The sequence below is a fragment of the Spizellomyces punctatus genome, assembly GCF_000182565.1.
Source record: "Spizellomyces punctatus DAOM BR117 chromosome Unknown supercont1.7, whole genome shotgun sequence".
NCBI classification, from domain to species: Eukaryota; Fungi; Chytridiomycota; class Chytridiomycetes; order Spizellomycetales; family Spizellomycetaceae; genus Spizellomyces; species Spizellomyces punctatus.
In genome coordinates this window covers 422,847-437,739 of record NW_015971543.1, presented here as the reverse complement: position 1 = coordinate 437,739, position 14,893 = coordinate 422,847, and the positions used below count along the sequence as shown (strand labels likewise).

General features: G+C 46.7%; 8 protein-coding genes across 8 annotated transcripts; 3 read left to right on the top strand and 5 right to left on the bottom strand.

The window, feature by feature from the left end:
• Positions 1 to 347: 347 nt before the first annotated feature.
• SPPG_04486 (uncharacterized protein) lies at positions 348 to 2,511 on the top strand (the record flags this gene model as incomplete). The annotated part of the gene is made up of 10 exons (XM_016752720.1): positions 348 to 459; positions 521 to 620; positions 673 to 809; positions 874 to 1,227; positions 1,295 to 1,401; positions 1,468 to 1,634; positions 1,705 to 1,982; positions 2,050 to 2,157; positions 2,228 to 2,358; positions 2,422 to 2,511. The coding sequence occupies 10 exons, from the start codon at positions 348 to 350 to the stop codon at positions 2,509 to 2,511; spliced, it is 1,584 nt and encodes a 527-aa protein (XP_016608184.1).
• Positions 2,512 to 2,842: 331 nt separating this feature from the next.
• SPPG_04485 (uncharacterized protein) lies at positions 2,843 to 3,585 on the bottom strand. The gene is made up of 3 exons (XM_016752719.1): positions 3,566 to 3,585; positions 3,234 to 3,489; positions 2,843 to 3,148 (listed from the first exon to the last, which is right to left on the bottom strand). Exons 1-3 carry the CDS (start codon positions 3,566 to 3,568, stop codon positions 3,036 to 3,038), a joined length of 372 nt encoding a protein of 123 aa, XP_016608183.1. The 5' UTR covers positions 3,569 to 3,585; the 3' UTR covers positions 2,843 to 3,035.
• A 252-nt stretch (positions 3,586 to 3,837) lies between these two features.
• Positions 3,838 to 4,713, bottom strand: SPPG_04484 (uncharacterized protein). The gene has a single exon (XM_016752718.1). The coding sequence runs from the start codon at positions 4,588 to 4,590 to the stop codon at positions 3,958 to 3,960; it is 633 nt and encodes a 210-aa protein (XP_016608182.1). The 5' UTR covers positions 4,591 to 4,713; the 3' UTR covers positions 3,838 to 3,957.
• A 487-nt stretch (positions 4,714 to 5,200) lies between these two features.
• On the top strand, positions 5,201 to 7,072 carry SPPG_04483 (homoisocitrate dehydrogenase). Its single transcript, XM_016752717.1, has 7 exons — positions 5,201 to 5,475; positions 5,558 to 5,718; positions 5,783 to 5,939; positions 6,002 to 6,324; positions 6,386 to 6,457; positions 6,527 to 6,609; positions 6,673 to 7,072. Exons 1-7 carry the CDS (start codon positions 5,335 to 5,337, stop codon positions 6,897 to 6,899), a joined length of 1,164 nt encoding a protein of 387 aa, XP_016608181.1. The 5' UTR covers positions 5,201 to 5,334; the 3' UTR covers positions 6,900 to 7,072.
• Positions 6,633 to 8,486, bottom strand: SPPG_04482 (uncharacterized protein). Its single transcript, XM_016752716.1, has 2 exons — positions 7,271 to 8,486; positions 6,633 to 7,198 (listed from the first exon to the last, which is right to left on the bottom strand). Exons 1-2 carry the CDS (start codon positions 8,283 to 8,285, stop codon positions 6,981 to 6,983), a joined length of 1,233 nt encoding a protein of 410 aa, XP_016608180.1. The 5' UTR covers positions 8,286 to 8,486; the 3' UTR covers positions 6,633 to 6,980.
• Positions 8,487 to 8,658: 172 nt separating this feature from the next.
• Positions 8,659 to 9,522, bottom strand: SPPG_09197 (protein transporter TIM8). The gene is made up of 6 exons (XM_016757354.1): positions 9,418 to 9,522; positions 9,322 to 9,346; positions 9,245 to 9,259; positions 9,148 to 9,157; positions 9,020 to 9,069; positions 8,659 to 8,955 (listed from the first exon to the last, which is right to left on the bottom strand). The coding sequence occupies exons 1-6, from the start codon at positions 9,490 to 9,492 to the stop codon at positions 8,867 to 8,869; spliced, it is 264 nt and encodes an 87-aa protein (XP_016608179.1). The 5' UTR covers positions 9,493 to 9,522; the 3' UTR covers positions 8,659 to 8,866.
• Positions 9,523 to 9,643: 121 nt separating this feature from the next.
• SPPG_04481 (uncharacterized protein) lies at positions 9,644 to 14,034 on the top strand. The gene is made up of 16 exons (XM_016752715.1): positions 9,644 to 9,739; positions 9,798 to 10,124; positions 10,190 to 10,236; positions 10,300 to 10,461; positions 10,534 to 10,600; positions 10,655 to 11,277; positions 11,349 to 11,458; positions 11,515 to 11,605; positions 11,668 to 11,976; positions 12,046 to 12,160; positions 12,251 to 12,628; positions 12,703 to 12,771; positions 12,831 to 12,874; positions 12,934 to 13,104; positions 13,175 to 13,717; positions 13,779 to 14,034. The coding sequence occupies exons 1-16, from the start codon at positions 9,697 to 9,699 to the stop codon at positions 13,947 to 13,949; spliced, it is 3,270 nt and encodes a 1,089-aa protein (XP_016608178.1). The 5' UTR covers positions 9,644 to 9,696; the 3' UTR covers positions 13,950 to 14,034.
• On the bottom strand, positions 13,947 to 14,861 carry SPPG_04480 (uncharacterized protein). Its single transcript, XM_016752714.1, has 4 exons — positions 14,744 to 14,861; positions 14,546 to 14,673; positions 14,295 to 14,467; positions 13,947 to 14,234 (listed from the first exon to the last, which is right to left on the bottom strand). Exons 1-4 carry the CDS (start codon positions 14,828 to 14,830, stop codon positions 14,065 to 14,067), a joined length of 558 nt encoding a protein of 185 aa, XP_016608177.1. The 5' UTR covers positions 14,831 to 14,861; the 3' UTR covers positions 13,947 to 14,064.
• Positions 14,862 to 14,893: the final 32 nt, after the last annotated feature.

The following is a 14,893-nucleotide window of genomic DNA, read 5'->3' as shown; positions in this document are numbered from 1 at the left end:
TTGCTTGCAGTTTCTGCTGCAGTTCCCGTGGCCACCACACAACAAGAACCCTGAACCGCAAAGCTTTGACATCTATGGAAAAACCAGACCTTGACAAGTCGGGGCATTTATCCCATCCTAGACAGTGTTTGATCCATCGTCAAACGTTTGGTCGGTGGGAAATGGGCGGCTGAGACTCGCTGATCTTGAGTAATCAGAGCAAAGCCTACATTTTGTGTAAACACTTTCTACCTGCTGACAAAGTGTGGCTTGTTCATCTACCGCGTCCTTGTCCTGTTCTTCGCGTCTGACGTGTGCTGGATGCTGCATACTCCAAAATGGAAGAAAACACTGGCAAACTCATCTTTATGACAGACCTAAGGACAACCAGTTATCATCGGACATTAGATCCTGTAGAAAATCTGAAAATAAAAGTTCGACTGGCCAAGATCGCCGATAAGAATGTTCCCTTGATTGAGGGTAGTTTGCCAATCGAATGTTTTAGACCATGGATATTTCCTCAATACAATGCTACTACTAGAAACGCTTTATATAACCGAAGAAAATAGAAATAGAAGATCGCTGTTGCCAAAGCCTGAAGTAGCCATCGTAGAATGGCAGCAAAAGATTTTCAGCCCTAGGTAAGTCTTTTTGTTTACTTGACATCATTACCCTCTACTCAACGTGAGAAAGCGAGGTGCTGCAGTTCAAGACATTGTCTGGAAATCCGTCACCATTAGAAAGACGCTATCATGAACAAGTTCACAAGTTGGCTGCGAAAGCTAAATCCCGAGAAGCGCGAGTCATGAGTGCGGGACGAACACGAGGAGGTATGAACCATCGACAATGTATAAAAGGCAAAAGGGTATCAATGTTTCCTTACTATTCATACAGCACGCAAGCACATCTTCACCTATGTGCAAGAAGACGACTTTCTGCCCAAGGATCTCCATTCACCCACAGTCACAACATCACCTTGGGAACATCCATCTCGACTCGTCGACGGCGTCCTGGGATTTGAGCCTATCGAGAACAATGAAAACAATCCAGAGATACTCGTATACCGACGAAAAACTCCCTCCCGCCATGCACAGCCGGCAAAACATCGACTGGTCGAGAGTGGCATACACCCCAAAACGCATCGCGAAACAAGTGACTTTGTTTCCAAAGATCCGGTGCATGTCCAGCGACCATTGCTGGATGCAGCATTCACTGAAATGCATATCATGGCGTATTTGCATGTTGAGGGTAAGGTTTCATACCTTTGGCAAACTTTCAAAGTTCCACAAATCCCAATTTTTGTTTATCAGCACAGACAGTGCACCATCTTTGGAAATTGGACGAACAGGGCCGCTTTACGAAGGCGTTGAGAAGCGACTGTGTACCATTAAAGCATATGATAATGGCTTGATATCGTTCACAGTAGGTAGAGGCACTGTGCTACCGAATATTACCACATGTTCACGAGTCTTCCATCCAATGTCGCAGCCAGCATTACAATCACGACGAGCCCCAAAAAGCGCGTATCGATTTACGCTTGGCGACGATACCTATGAGTTTACGATAAAAAATGCGTCAGAGGCAATAACGGAAGCCGACGAAGAGCATGAATGGAAGATTTTCCAAGAGTTTTACAAACAGTGGGTATTATTTCCGTTCTTCATCCCATTGATCCCTACTAAAAAATCCTGTCACCTACATCACTGTCAGACAAGCGAGGCGAAGGGCAGATCTTGTAGGCACCGAATTTACCGCGGTCCCAAAATTGTTTGGTCATCGAGTTAATGTAATGGGTGAAATTGTCTCTGCCCGAGGATTTCATGGAAACGGTTTATACGTCCGTTATATGATCGATATACCAGAAGGTTGGAAAGATGAGACACCTCTCCAAATCTTGTCGTCCTACACCCAAGTTGCAAGATCAACGTATGACGAGGAGACGGTATCATATGAAGCACGGTTTGGCTATCCAATAGACATTCAACTCATGGCAAATCGATATGGTTTGTTCTAGTTTATTGGCATCTTTTTACGTATCCAGTGTACCAACTTGTTCATTATCCTTGCCAGATCGGATTGCCCAATGGCCTCGCATATATTTTCATATTGCCAATGTCGATTGGTGGGGTCGGCATACGACTCAGGGATATGGTTACGCCATTCTTCCAAAAACGCCTGGTATGCAACACCAAATTTAGTATTATCCTGCTTGAACAGGAAAGGGTTAACGAGGCTGAGGTATACTTAGGATGCCATGACTTGGAAATCCCAACCTGGCGGCCATTTGGTTCGTATTTGACGCGAATGCGAAGCTTTTTCATTGGTGGATCTGCCGATCTGGAAGATCTTTCGTATATGGCCATTCCAAATGGAACGAGCGTATGTTGAATCGAATTCGTTATAGGTTTTCCGCAGGCATGTTTACACGAGATTTGATATTAGGGCAACCGCCTGAACAAGTACGGATTCCAAACCGAATCATCGGGTGTTTTGCGTGTGAGACTAAACATTGTTCATCAGGCCGAAGTATGAATTCGTTTTTTGTCTTTGTACCTTTCAGCTAATGCGTCCCCGCGCCTAATTGTCCTTGACTAGGAATGTACGAACCGCAAAACCTTCCGACGTTAAGGAAGACCTTGCAAAGACGTTTTCCCTTGAATGGGCCTTGCGTGGGTCTTAATAGTTGGTCCTCACCAGCGACATGTGTCTGCAGAATTTGTCCATGGGGACATGTGTCTCAGATTTGTCCATGGGAACATCCAAGCTATATCCGGTACGTCTAATCCAAACACGTATGAGAGAACCAGAATATCACATTTCTCATCTCAAATGGTCTAATAGATGCACTATTACGCGCACGAGCTCGGGTCCAAGCATTGCAAGAAAACAAAAAGCTGGATTGATGGTATTAGATATATGTACAAAAGGTATAGGTTAATCTAAGGGCGAGGGAATGCTAGCGAGGAAATTCGTCCTATCCGACGCGCATGGCATTAAAACATTGTCGCGCTCGGGGGGGCAGACGAGCGGTTAAGCACAGTTCGTTCGTATCAAGGTTAGGCGGCCGCCTTCCCTTTTCCGCTTCCGCCTTCCTCAACCCCTTCTTCGTCATTCAATGGCTCAAAGTCCGGCACCTCTACCGGCTCCCATTTCCCATCCGAAGGATTGGCTTCAATAGAAAATAAATAAAAAGAATATCAATAAGAAAACATCCAATCTAACGCATACACTAGACACTTTTCGCAATCACTCACATTGACCAGCGATCCAAAAACTCAAGTACACAACAGCATCATCCACCAACCCAATTTGCTCCAGCACCGCAGTGTCATCAAGTGGAGAGTACGTCCCAGGTTGCTTCCCTGGTACTTGTAATCGCAAATCTTTTGCATCCTTTTCACGATTTAGCGTGGTGGCTAGTTTTGTCTTTAGTTGTTGGACAGTGTCTTGAGGTTGGGCCTCGACGAACCATGTGGTCTTTTGGCGTTTAACGCGTAGATACATGGAGGCCTGTAATCACATTATGGTAAGAGAGAGGGTATGAGCTGTAGACCAGTTAAAGTAAATGTTGCAATCCAATACGTACCATGGTTGATGGTGTTGATCATAAAAGCGTATTCAAACGATGCTTCTTCGCACGTCGCGCATGGATCAATCCGGCAACAATGGATCCAACTAAAGCCTACTCATCAGTGCAACACATGCTCTCTGCCCCTTGACACATTCCAGGTCTGATTTGTATTTGACTGAGGTGGATCGCTACTTGTTCTGCGCCCTGTGATGGGGAGTAAGGTGGATGTCTTTGATGGTAATCATGCATTCCAAAGGCAAAAAAACTGATGCAAGTTGTAAGATGATGGTAATCATCACAGGGTAACAGTATTAATCAACAGAGTTACAAATAACTACGTGAACATGATAATAATAAAAAGTGTATACAGTGTAATGTGCGCCCCCCGTGAGGGGACAGTTTTCCCTTCATCGATCCACTCCCATTTGTCCTGCATTGGCGGTTAGCGCATCCGTTGAATACCGAGGAGGTGAATCCGTGTAAACCGTTGCCAAACTCTCTGTTGTGGTGTGTCTGGGGATTACTCTCGGGGGTAGCCGACCTGGTCTGCGATCACTCTCAACTTGCAATACTTCATGCTGTATCAGGCCCCCAGGGCCTGAGTACACGATTTCGACTGGCTTGCTGTGCGTCACGATAGGTCGATTGAAAATACTGAGCCATCTCCAGGATAGGCGGACAGCCACAACTGTTATGATGATTCCAAAGAAGATACTGATCGGTATCAGAATCAAGGCGGCTGAGAGGCGTGGAGTGCTGTTCTGATTCGGGTTGTTGTTGTTGGGGGGACCGGAGGGCGAAGGGGTAGAAGGAGGTATAGCAGCAGGCAAGACAACAGTAGGTGTTTCCAGTGACCCGTTTCCACCGAATTGTCGTCTCGTCAAGGGCAGGGTTACGGAAGGGTTGATAAACCCAGCGCGGGGATTCGCGGGTGCTATAGGTATCGCTGTCGCCGTGGCATGGTGTGACGCGGGTATGGCGGACAGCACGAGCAGAATGATCATAGCAAGAAACGGGAGACGACCCTCGAGGGACAGCATTTCGATGCGCTGGGTCCTCCTGCGAAAGACATGCAAACAAAAAAGAAAACCTAAAAGAGAGCGTTCCCGAGGGTTGTGAAATCTTGTTGACAAGGTTTGGTCAGCAGTAAAAACAAATTACGCGTTAAAAATCGGCAGAGTTTTTTGTGAGCAAAAGGCCTGCATTTGGAAGAGTTAGAAACGTATTGAAATCGGCATATGCACATTAAATCACATTCCAATGGGATCGGAGATATCGGAGGGCTGAACGTGCGCGTGGTCATTGCACGGGGGGCACGGGCGAGAGGGATCCGCCAACCATGTCTTGGGTCGTAAACGATACCGGTGCGCAACTCTTGTCCCAAGACTACTTCAAACGCATAGGATAACCATTGTGCGTGGCTCGCCTTATAGTTTGTATTTTATTTTACAGGAGGTATCCTAGCAGGGCCATTCTTAACGCCAACTCACTGATACCCATAATCTAGTTGAGCATTTCCTTTGGCAAACGTCGGTCCGCTCACACCCTCCATTGCTGATTATACACAAGGCCAGCCAAACAGTATAGCTGCGATTGGAGGTTGGTTGAATGCGAGTCAACGAGAGAACACTTGGAAAGTGGGGCCATTTCATACGGTCATGTGACGAGAACCATCATTAAGCCATTTGGGACATGCTGACTCACCCATCTCCCATCTATCTCCTCCACGCTGGACATTGTTTTACTTGCTTCCCATCCACACTTGATATCCCATAGATTCAGAAATGGCTTCCCTTCGCCGGCTCCAGTCTCTTGCGTCCACCCTACACGGTCCCGCGGGACGCTCCATGTCGACATCGGCTGGCAAGTCCAAACTTACCATTGGTCTTATTCCGGCTGACGGTATTGGAAAGGAAGTCATTCCGGTATGTGCTGACCCATTTCGTTAACGGTTCAGTGACGCTCGGCAATTAACCTCATAATTGTTTCTCTCGTCCTTTCTTGTAGGCTGCTCAACAAGTCCTCGAAGCCGTTTCTCCCAACAAGTTTGCTTTCCTCCACCTCGATGCTGGCTTCGAACTCTTCCAAAAGACTGGAGTCGCCCTTCCGGAGGAGACTGTGGAAAAGCTAAAGTCTGAATGCGCGGGAGCACTGTTTGGTGCTGTAAGGTAATCAAATTGATAACAAGCATGAGTGTGCCGCTTTGGTTGACTGTAGTTCCTGATTGTCTAGCTCGCCTTCGCACAAAGTAGCTGGATACTCTTCTCCTATCGTTGCATTGAGAAAACGTATGGATCTCTATGCCAACGTTCGACCAGTGGCTAGCCCTGTTGGAGCCGCCGGAAAGCCGATTGATATGCTCATTATCCGTGAAAACACAGAGTGTCTGGTAAATGAGCGTGTGTTTTGCTTTGAAAATGGTATAGAACTTCATCCCAGTCTTTTTGACAGTATATCAAAAGTGAGCGCTTGGAAACACTTCCTGATGGAACAAAGGTTGCATGGGCGGATCGTAAGATCACTGAATACGCATCCAAGAGAATCGCACGGATGGCGTTCAAGATGGCCCTGCAACGAGGGAAATTGCGCGAGGCTAAGAGACAACAGGGTGGATCTGTCGCGTGGCAGGGTCAACCCAAGGTCACTGTTGTCCACAAGTCTAACGTTTTGAGTGTTTCGGATGGTCTGTTCCGGGAGTCGTGTCTGGCTGTCCACAAGGAAGATCCATCGTTCGCCGGAGTAAAGCTGGAAGAGCAGCTCGTAGACTCGATGGTGTATGTATGAAGCGTGAGGCGTCTTTAAACAATCATGAGAGCTCATTTGCTCCCCGTTCAGCTACCGCATGTTCCGCGAGCCTGATGTTTTTGATGTTGCGGTAGCGCCCAACTTGTACGGAGACATTATTAGGTGGGTAACCTTATCCGGCTTTTATCATGTTGGAGAACCGGCTAATTTCAGGTCTATAACAATGTTCAGTGATGGTGCTGCCGCCTTGGTCGGAAGTTTGGGTGTTGTAGCTGGCGCCAATGTTGGTGACAATTTTGTTCTCGGAGAGCCAGGTAACGGGAGGAAAGTGCATTTTCAGTTTTCTAGCCTCAAATGTTGATCTATCCTTTATTCAGTACACGGCTCTGCGCCAGACATTGCGGGCAAGGGTATTGCTAACCCGATTGCCGCAATCCGCTCCGCTGCCTTGCTTCTGGAGCACCTTGGACTTGCTTCCGAGGCATCCCGCATTCACTCGGCAGTAGATAAGGTGTTGAACGAACAAGCACAGGCCATGACCCCTGACCTTGGTGGACGAGGAACAACCAAGGGCGTTACGGACGCAGTGATCAAACTGTTGTAAATATCCTACATCTAGATAGCCCGCAATGGGCTTCAACTCTTATCTATACTACATAGTTTCTGTATCTGCTATTCAACGTTTTCATAACTTGGGAAGAGCAACCTGACTCCTGCCAATCACTTCCTCAACTGCCCATCTTATCGCCGCTGCAAGGGCGAGAACTTGTTGACGCGTATTGTGTGCATGCAAGCAGACGCGAAGACGTTCTGAACCCTTTGGCACCGTCGGCGAGCGGATTGGACGCACGTCGAAACCCTTTGCTTGAACCTTTGTCGCTAGTGCCACCACCCGTGCGTTGCCTTGATATCATTCGTAGATGAGAACTTTGTTGAATATCACCCTTGACAGTCAACAAGACCTTTTTCACTTACCTGCTAGGACTACACCTTGGATCATAGAATCAGATGGCAGCAAAGCCGCTCCAGATGGCAGTGTACCGACAGACTGTCTGAAAACCTGTACCAGTTCAGTCATCCTCGTTTGAAGGCCCGCAGCCTCTTCCATTAGATACTCGTATGAGCAGCGAATGGCAACAAGACCATGGTAAGGTATCATGGTTGAATACACCAAAGGCCGTGCATAATTCACCAAGTACTCTCGCAGTGTAGGAGATCCGAGGACGACGGCACCATGACTTCCAATGGCCTTTCCAAAGGTATGTAGTCGGGCATACACTCTTGATTCAAGCCCGAGTGCACAGACCAGGCCCCGTCCTTGCGGACCAAACACCCCTGTTGAGTGAGCTTCATCGACCACCAAACAAGCCCGTCCATCAAACTCCTCTACAACTTGCACAATCTCCTCTAAAGGCGCAATATCCCCGTCCATAGAATACAAGCTCTCCACAGCGACAACAGCCGTTTTACACAATGTCCGTTCGTGTTGTCCCTCCTTACCCACCAACAACTCTGTCAACAAGTCTCGGAGCGCATCCACATTATTGTGTTTAAACTTTTTCGCACACTTTGCACGACCAAGTTTGATTCCGTCGTGCATAGATGCATGTACGAGTTCATCGTAAATTACAGCACCGTCAGGTTGTGGCAGAGTACTCAATAAACTGAGATTGGCATCATAGCCACTATTGAACAGTAGCGCATCAGGTGCATTATGAAAATCGGCAAGGAACGTTTCTAGTGATAGTGCTTCCCGTGAATTTCCATTCAAAAGCCTAGAACCCGTAGACCCAAGTGCATGTGGAGATTTTTGCAAGGCGGACAGAAAACGGTCGTGAAGGTGCGCATCATGTGCAAGTCCTAGGTAATCATTTGAAGAAAAGTCAATCAAGGGGGGTGAGGGAGGTAGTGGTGTCGTGCGAAGAAGACTTTGTTGTCGTCGACGTGCAACGATTCCTGAAAGTTGCTCTTCAAATGTTTTTTGTTGCATTTCGACCTTGTGTTTTTAGCGATTTCTACGTGCCATCAACATTCTCCGACGTTGAGGGTATTCCGATTCCAGAGTCAGAAAGACAGAGCGAGGCTGCTAACTCCGTTACTTGTACAGACTGTTGCAGTGCTGCAGGAAATGGCAGTCACTGGAGAAATCAGTGATCTACAGCCGTGTGATCTACACAGTCAGACAACAACCCACAACACTGATCGATCCGTGATTACCCAAGCGTAGTGATCCGGCAGAACTGAACATTTCCAATTACCACTGGAACAAAAAGTGTGGCAAATAGACTTGGATAGAAAGAATGGACTGAGATATTTGCAAGGTTGCAGACAACTGCACTGTCCTAATACGGCAGCTGGTTGGTTGGATATGCACTTTTGGTCGGGCGACAGAGGTTTAGCAAATCTTATTCCACTCTCTAATGGATATATCTTTCTGCATGAACATCCTTGATCTACGAAAACCATTGTCGTAGTACATCACGCAGACTCTCCACCGAGGCTGTGACGTAGTAACGAGTTGGTCGTTGCGTATTGCCATACGAGATATACTATTATGCTAACGATGCATGTCTATTTACGATGCCCAGCCTGCTGCCCCAACGAGTTTAAAAGGAGAATGGTCGAGTCGAGAAACCGTTCCACACAGTTTGTCAGGCAGACTACGGAGAAGAGGGAATAAACATCCATCGGTACTTATTGCACACTGTAAGGACACCAACGAACCTTCATCCGATTTGTCCATCGCCGGTCGTATCTTTGTGATGCACTTATCCCTACAGTTAAAATCATAAATTTAACATTTTGAAAACATCAAGAAGCCAGAGGGTTAGCCTAACTTTGGTTTTACTTACCAGCAGACGTCTGTTAATGTCCAGCAAAGGTTCAAGGTTATGTTGGGTCAACAAGCTACCTAACGTGTACGAGGTACCACTCCAAAAACAGACTCACCAGTGTATTGATGTACTACCGAAAACAAGTGGGTTAGTTAAATGAACAAAAGGCCAGATAGATTGCAAGGTGCTTACCTGTTGATTGGAAGTTCGCTCGCCGCTAAGTTAAACAAAGCGTTATCAGCATTGATGTGTTATCGGAAAAGAGAAGGCGAATAGTACGGAACCAACCTGTTCGTTCTCAACGAACTGCACCAGTTCTGCCTTGCTCTTTTCGTCTAGGTCTTGGGTCGGAAGAGAAGCCATTTTGAGGATTCGGTGTTTGCTGGACGAACCAATGTCACCAAGGCTCTGCTTGGTTACGATGTTCAGAGATCATCACGTGATTCAGTGCTTACGCGACCATCGCCTGGTGTGTCGCGCTGTGTGATATCGTTTTGGTTGGTATTGGGGCATTTTTCATTGTACCAGCTGCGATCTGGCCTTGACCTCTCGTTCGATGCTCGAGAAATGGGTGCTAACGCGTCTTCGCATGCTGTAAATAATAGGCAATGTACGTGTTTGGCGAATATTTTCCGACTTTCATGGCAATCGTCGCTCATGACCTGCAGTCTCCATTGAGCTGGTAACGTTAAAGCAAGGCTCCGATTCGGTCACCATTCGAATCGATCGCGACGATGTGTACATAAAGCTTTTGGGAGGATCAGAATCAGCATTCAAGCTCAGTTCATTGCTGGAAGATCCCGACCCTTCAACGCCCACGCATTGGAAATCTGTCCAATCAATCGCTCGTTTAAGCACGGCCGCCTATCAACGACTACGTGGACGGAATCCAACTCTGACGGTAGATTACAGTGAGGATCTGTTGGTCACATTTTCTTTCAGAGTGACGGGAGAATGCCCAAGGGGATTATTGTTCATCGTTGCGGGGAGTTCAGGTGACGTTAAATGAGAAGCTTGGCTTGATATCTCGCATAACAGCTAAGATCAGAGCTACTTACAGCCGAGCTGCAACGTGTTCTGTCAAAGGGGAACGACATCTCTACGTCTGTATGTATAAGGCTTGGAATGCGGCGCTCTACGGCACCCAGCACTGACGTTGGCCCGCAATAGAACGCGCACGTAGTAAACCCGGATCCAACCTTAATCGTGAACGGCGATGGGTTTAAGATCTACGAATGGACATGGGCATACGTGGCTCCTCCTGCCACCGGACAAACGGAATTGAAGAGTATTGCGCTGCCTCCAACTGGCGGATGGAAAACTTCCTGTTATGTACGTAAAAGGTCGAATGTTTATGGTCAAATACCCTGCGCACTTTCTTGTGTAAACCAGTCAATTCAATAGTTTGGAGTTTATGACGCTGAGGAAAAGCAATCTCAGGCATTGGCTACCTTTGATTTCTTTGTTTCATGTAAGTATTTTCGTTTGTTTACTGTGAACCAAATTGCTCACTTGAAGACAATAGCCCCTATGCCACCTCCTCCCACTCGTGCACACAGCCAAACCTCGTCCGTTGCGCTCTCAGGTTTCAGCTCACGGAGAGAATCAGTTGTCGGATCAGTAGAACCAGCAGCAATTTCACCCCTATCTCCACACAGCGAAGGAAACGAGTCAGCCACCTCACCACGATCGTCCGTCTCTTCACCCATTTCACCTGCTGCAATATCTCCAGCGGGTGTAGGGGGCCATCGCAGAGAACTTTCCAGCGGGACTGGAAGCTCTATGCTCAATCTTGATGAAGTGGATGATGAGCCTGCCTTCCGTGCTACGATTGAGAGTTTGGAAAAAAAGACCGCCAACCTCAAACACGCAGTAAAGAAGACATCAAAGCAGGTGGATGAGTATGTTAATACCGCCCGATCTTTCATGCATGCTGGAAGAAGCCTTGCTGCAGCCATTTCAGCAATCCCCAATGTAGATGTTGCGGTAATTAATCTTCTAAACGAAGTGCAGAAGGAGGTGGACAAGGCAACAGAGATCCTTTTGAATCAAGTTCAAGGGACATTTATCGAGCAACTTGATCTTCTGTACCGTACTCAGATTAAAGCGGCTGAAGGTCAAAAGAAAGGCTTTGATCAAGAAGCCAAGGTTGTAGCTCTGAAATCGTTAGCAGGTCTCGCTATGAGGAAACCAACGTCGATATTCATTGAAAATTGCAGGATTTTAACGCTTCCGAGCAAAAATACCTCTCCATTAAAAGTCACGACAAAAAGCTGCTTGAGGCAGATTCGAAATGGCAAGAAAAGAAGAAAAATTACGAGCTGAAAAGGTACGTAGGAAATCTTTCTCGCAGATATCATAATATAGCCTAATACCCCATCGCAGGCTGGATTATTACTGTCATTTGAAAGATCTGCACGGAGCGCATATGGAGCGAGACTTGAATTTCACCTTCACAGTGCTGGCGGAGAAACAGGTAGCCAAGAGAAACAACGCGTATTGTTGAGTTGTCTCCTGAACTTAAAATCTGCTATCTAGATGTCCTTTTTCAAGTCCATTGCCGATAAGTTGATCAAAAAGAAAGATGACCTCGACACCCTATCGAATAAATGGAAGGAGTCAAATGAAAAATATAACGAGGAAAAGAGGGAACGAGAGGAGAGGCGCAAGCTGATTGAATCGAAGGCTCAGCTACTTATCGATAGCACTGGGACGGGGGAAGTCTTGAGTGATGAGGAAAACGGTCGACCATTATCCGCGGACGCGGCAGGAAATAAGTTCCGTGGTATCCGGGATTTGGTTCAAACACATGACTCGGAGTCGGCCTCGTTAGGGCGAAGAAAGAAGGTATGGCGTTTTTTACATCTGTAATGACGGTGGTTTGGAGTGGAAAAGGATATAGACGCTTCTCCTCAGGGTTACCTCTTCGTTGCGGTAGCTCCGACAACAGGTGGTGGACATCAAAAGGCCACTGCTGGGTTACTTAGCTGGAGAAAACTTTGGTGCGTTCTGTCAGGTGGCCAGTTACAAGGTAGGTTAAAGGGCAGGTGCAGCTAGCTTGTACGGTTTGAAGGTATCAGAATGTGTGAATTCTGATTTCACTACGACGTTTGTCGCGCAGAATGTCTATTAAAGAAGAATCAAGCAGAGTTGATCCACACCGTCAATCTACGGTTCTGCACTGTGCGTGAGGCCCGCAATATCGACCGACGCTTCGCGTTCGAGTTAATAGGGCCGCATATTGGTCGCCGCTTATATCAAGCATCTGATGCTGAAGATATGAAATCATGGATAGTGGTAATCCAAAACTCCATCGAAGGGATGCTCAGTGGAACCAGTACGATATTCGAGAACGTAGGCCCCGACTACGTTGTGCCTTTAGGGAGAGCAAGTCGTGCCATGACCCCATCAACAGAGAACTTGCCTGGCGGGGAACTCGATACGCAAATTCCAGGAAGAGTTCTAGAAATCATTAGAGAATCAGATCCAGCAAATTCAGGTATGACTTAACGGTCAGTTGACTTAAAAAAAAATAGGATAATTCTCAATTAATTTGTATTGTGACTTTTGCAGTTTGTGCAGAATGCGGTGCGAAGGGACCAGACTGGATAAGCATTAACTTGGGGTGCATTTTATGTATTGGTGAGTTGTCACTGATATCTTTAGCGTAGGCGGACGGCTGATTTAACATCATATTTTAGATTGCTCTGGAATTCATCGTAGTCTTGGAACCCACATTACCAAGGTACGTTTTTTGTCTTGTTCATGAGCCTCTCGCATGTTACCCAATGACGCTTTTGACAGATTCGCTCTCTCACCCTTGATACGGTGAGTTGGACTCCAGAATTGATGGCAGTGTTGAAGAATATCGGAAACGCGAAATCCAATTCCATATGGGAAGCGACAGCAACACCCGAAACAAAGCCCACTGCAACGGACCGGCGAGATCTTAAGGCCCAATACATTCGTGACAAGGTAAATTTGTGAAGAATATTTGTCATATGTTCTACGCGCTCACTCAGACGGTTCACATCGTGTTGACTAGTACGTGAGTCGTACGTTCCTCGACAAAGCATCACTCCAATCTGAGGACAGCGATCCGCAGAAGCTATTGCAGAAAGCAGCACATGATAAAGACATACTTGCCGCTTTGAAGGCAATGGCCTTCGGTGCAGACATCAATTTTTCCAATTCCTCAACACATAGTGCTCTCATAACTGCCCTCGGCTATCCCTCGCCACCGCCACCACGACGAAACAGTTCTATCATACAGCCTCTACCATTATCATCTCCTTCACCCACTTCATCCCCACATCCAATCAGTTCCTCTGTTAAGACATCAACGTCACCGTCTCCCCGAATGGTCGTGGCAGAATTCCTCCTTCAAAATGGCGCAAAAATTGATGCTGTCGACGAAGTACCGACCACCGCCGGCCCAAATGTGCTTTGTTTTGATGGTGAACAAACTCTTCCTGGCGTGGAAGGCTCCGTAACTAGGCGAATGAACGCACTGCATTTTGCTGCCTTATATCACGATGTGGAGGCGGTTGGGTTTTTACTGGGTAAAGGTGCAGATCCAAATATTCGGGTATGTATGGTCGTCTATTACATGGACCAAATATCCGCAGTCTGATGACCTTGATATTCAGGACGGATTAGGGAAGACGCCACTAGAATTGGTGGAGATTGGGAGAAGGTGGAGATCAAAATCAGCCGCTGCTTCATATCCAGAGCCAGAAGAACCTAGTTCAACATCGGATGCTGGCATATCGTGCGAAGGAAGGTTAAGAGATGCTTTGGCAAAGTGGCAAAATAGATAGGGTTTCAAATCGTGCTCATTTATAAATATTGTACAAACCATGGTCGATAGTATTAATAAAGCATAAACAGTATGGGAGATCCGTGACGATATCCTCGAGCAGGATAGCAGATATCTTACAGCCACAGAGGATGATTGATGGGAACACGAACCAAGTCGGTATCAAACAGCTCAATAAACTGTTCGTTAAGTACGCGGACCTTTGGCCCTGCATACCGGCGATACTCTTCAAATATCGATGTCAAGTTCCATCGTTGCAGCTTTCGAAGGCAGCCAATCACTGTCCCTAGAGTAGGATTGTAAGCCACACACAATCCTGTTGGAGGTGATACGTTCTGATTCCCACCGGTACGATGTCGCCCCAAGTTGCACATTACAATCATTGGATAAGATTTTGGATCAAGTATTAACTCCAAGGCCTCCAGTACCACCTCCTCAGATATTGGATCCCATGCATTTGCAGAAACGTTAATCCCCAGGTGGTGAAACTGTATCTCTTGGTCCTCAATAAAGTTCAAACTGACAAATCGAAAAAACTTGGACTGAGTGATTTTGAGCAAATAGTAAACGTGCCAGCCTAAATGAGGAAATGCTCACAATCTTTGGTTTGGCTCTTCCGGAGCCAGGAAGATGACCGTTTTAAGACCGAGCTTCTCGAGAAATGGAAAATTCAATTCATTGGGTTGCCCCGACCGGTAGAGGTCTTCCTCCACCATTCCAAAATTCTACACATAGGTAAAGAAGGGCCGCCACATGAGAGATATATTTCCAAAGCTGCCATCTCTGACAGCTTACCAGAGGAGGTATATAGTGCTGCGAATGCGTCATCGTCGAGATAGATCTTGTGAACAAGTGCTGCCATTTGGCAATTAGGTTAGCCATTGGTGATATTCGAATGCATAATAATGCATCATAATGCATCAAGCCAAACACAATTAGGAGCAG

Bases quoted from the DNA above. Each gene is read 5' to 3' on its own strand.
- SPPG_04485 (XM_016752719.1), bottom strand. The intron at 3,149-3,233 runs GTGAGTGATTGC...TTTCTATTGAAG, and splicing joins TTTTTGGATCGCTGGTCAAT to CCAATCCTTCGGATGGGAAA.
- SPPG_04484 (XM_016752718.1), bottom strand. From the start codon at position 4,590: ATGCTGTCCCTCGAGGGTCGTCTCCCGTTTCTTGCTATGATCATTCTG.
- SPPG_04483 (XM_016752717.1), top strand. From the start codon at position 5,335: ATGGCTTCCCTTCGCCGGCTCCAGTCTCTTGCGTCCACCCTACACGGT. The intron at 5,940-6,001 runs GTAAATGAGCGT...TCTTTTTGACAG, and splicing joins GTGAAAACACAGAGTGTCTG to TATATCAAAAGTGAGCGCTT. The intron at 6,325-6,385 runs GTATGTATGAAG...CTCCCCGTTCAG, and splicing joins CAGCTCGTAGACTCGATGGT to CTACCGCATGTTCCGCGAGC.
- SPPG_04482 (XM_016752716.1), bottom strand. From the start codon at position 8,285: ATGCAACAAAAAACATTTGAAGAGCAACTTTCAGGAATCGTTGCACGT. The intron at 7,199-7,270 runs GTAAGTGAAAAA...AATGATATCAAG, and splicing joins CCAAGGTGTAGTCCTAGCAG to GCAACGCACGGGTGGTGGCA.
- SPPG_09197 (XM_016757354.1), bottom strand. From the start codon at position 9,492: ATGGCTTCTCTTCCGACCCAAGACCTAGACGAAAAGAGCAAGGCAGAA. The intron at 9,347-9,417 runs GTTGGTTCCGTA...TGTTTAACTTAG, and splicing joins AGTTCGTTGAGAACGAACAG to CGGCGAGCGAACTTCCAATC. The intron at 8,956-9,019 runs GTTCGTTGGTGT...TCTTCTCCGTAG, and splicing joins GATGGACAAATCGGATGAAG to TCTGCCTGACAAACTGTGTG.
- SPPG_04481 (XM_016752715.1), top strand. From the start codon at position 9,697: ATGGGTGCTAACGCGTCTTCGCATGCTGTAAATAATAGGCAAT. The intron at 10,237-10,299 runs GTATGTATAAGG...GGCCCGCAATAG, and splicing joins GGAACGACATCTCTACGTCT to AACGCGCACGTAGTAAACCC. The intron at 12,875-12,933 runs GTACGTTTTTTG...CGCTTTTGACAG, and splicing joins TTGGAACCCACATTACCAAG to ATTCGCTCTCTCACCCTTGA.
- SPPG_04480 (XM_016752714.1), bottom strand. From the start codon at position 14,830: ATGGCTAACCTAATTGCCAAATGGCAGCACTTGTTCACAAGATCTATC. The intron at 14,468-14,545 runs GTGAGCATTTCC...TCGATTTGTCAG, and splicing joins GAAGAGCCAAACCAAAGATT to TTTGAACTTTATTGAGGACC. The intron at 14,235-14,294 runs GTGGGAATCAGA...ATCCTACTCTAG, and splicing joins CTTGGGGCGACATCGTACCG to GGACAGTGATTGGCTGCCTT.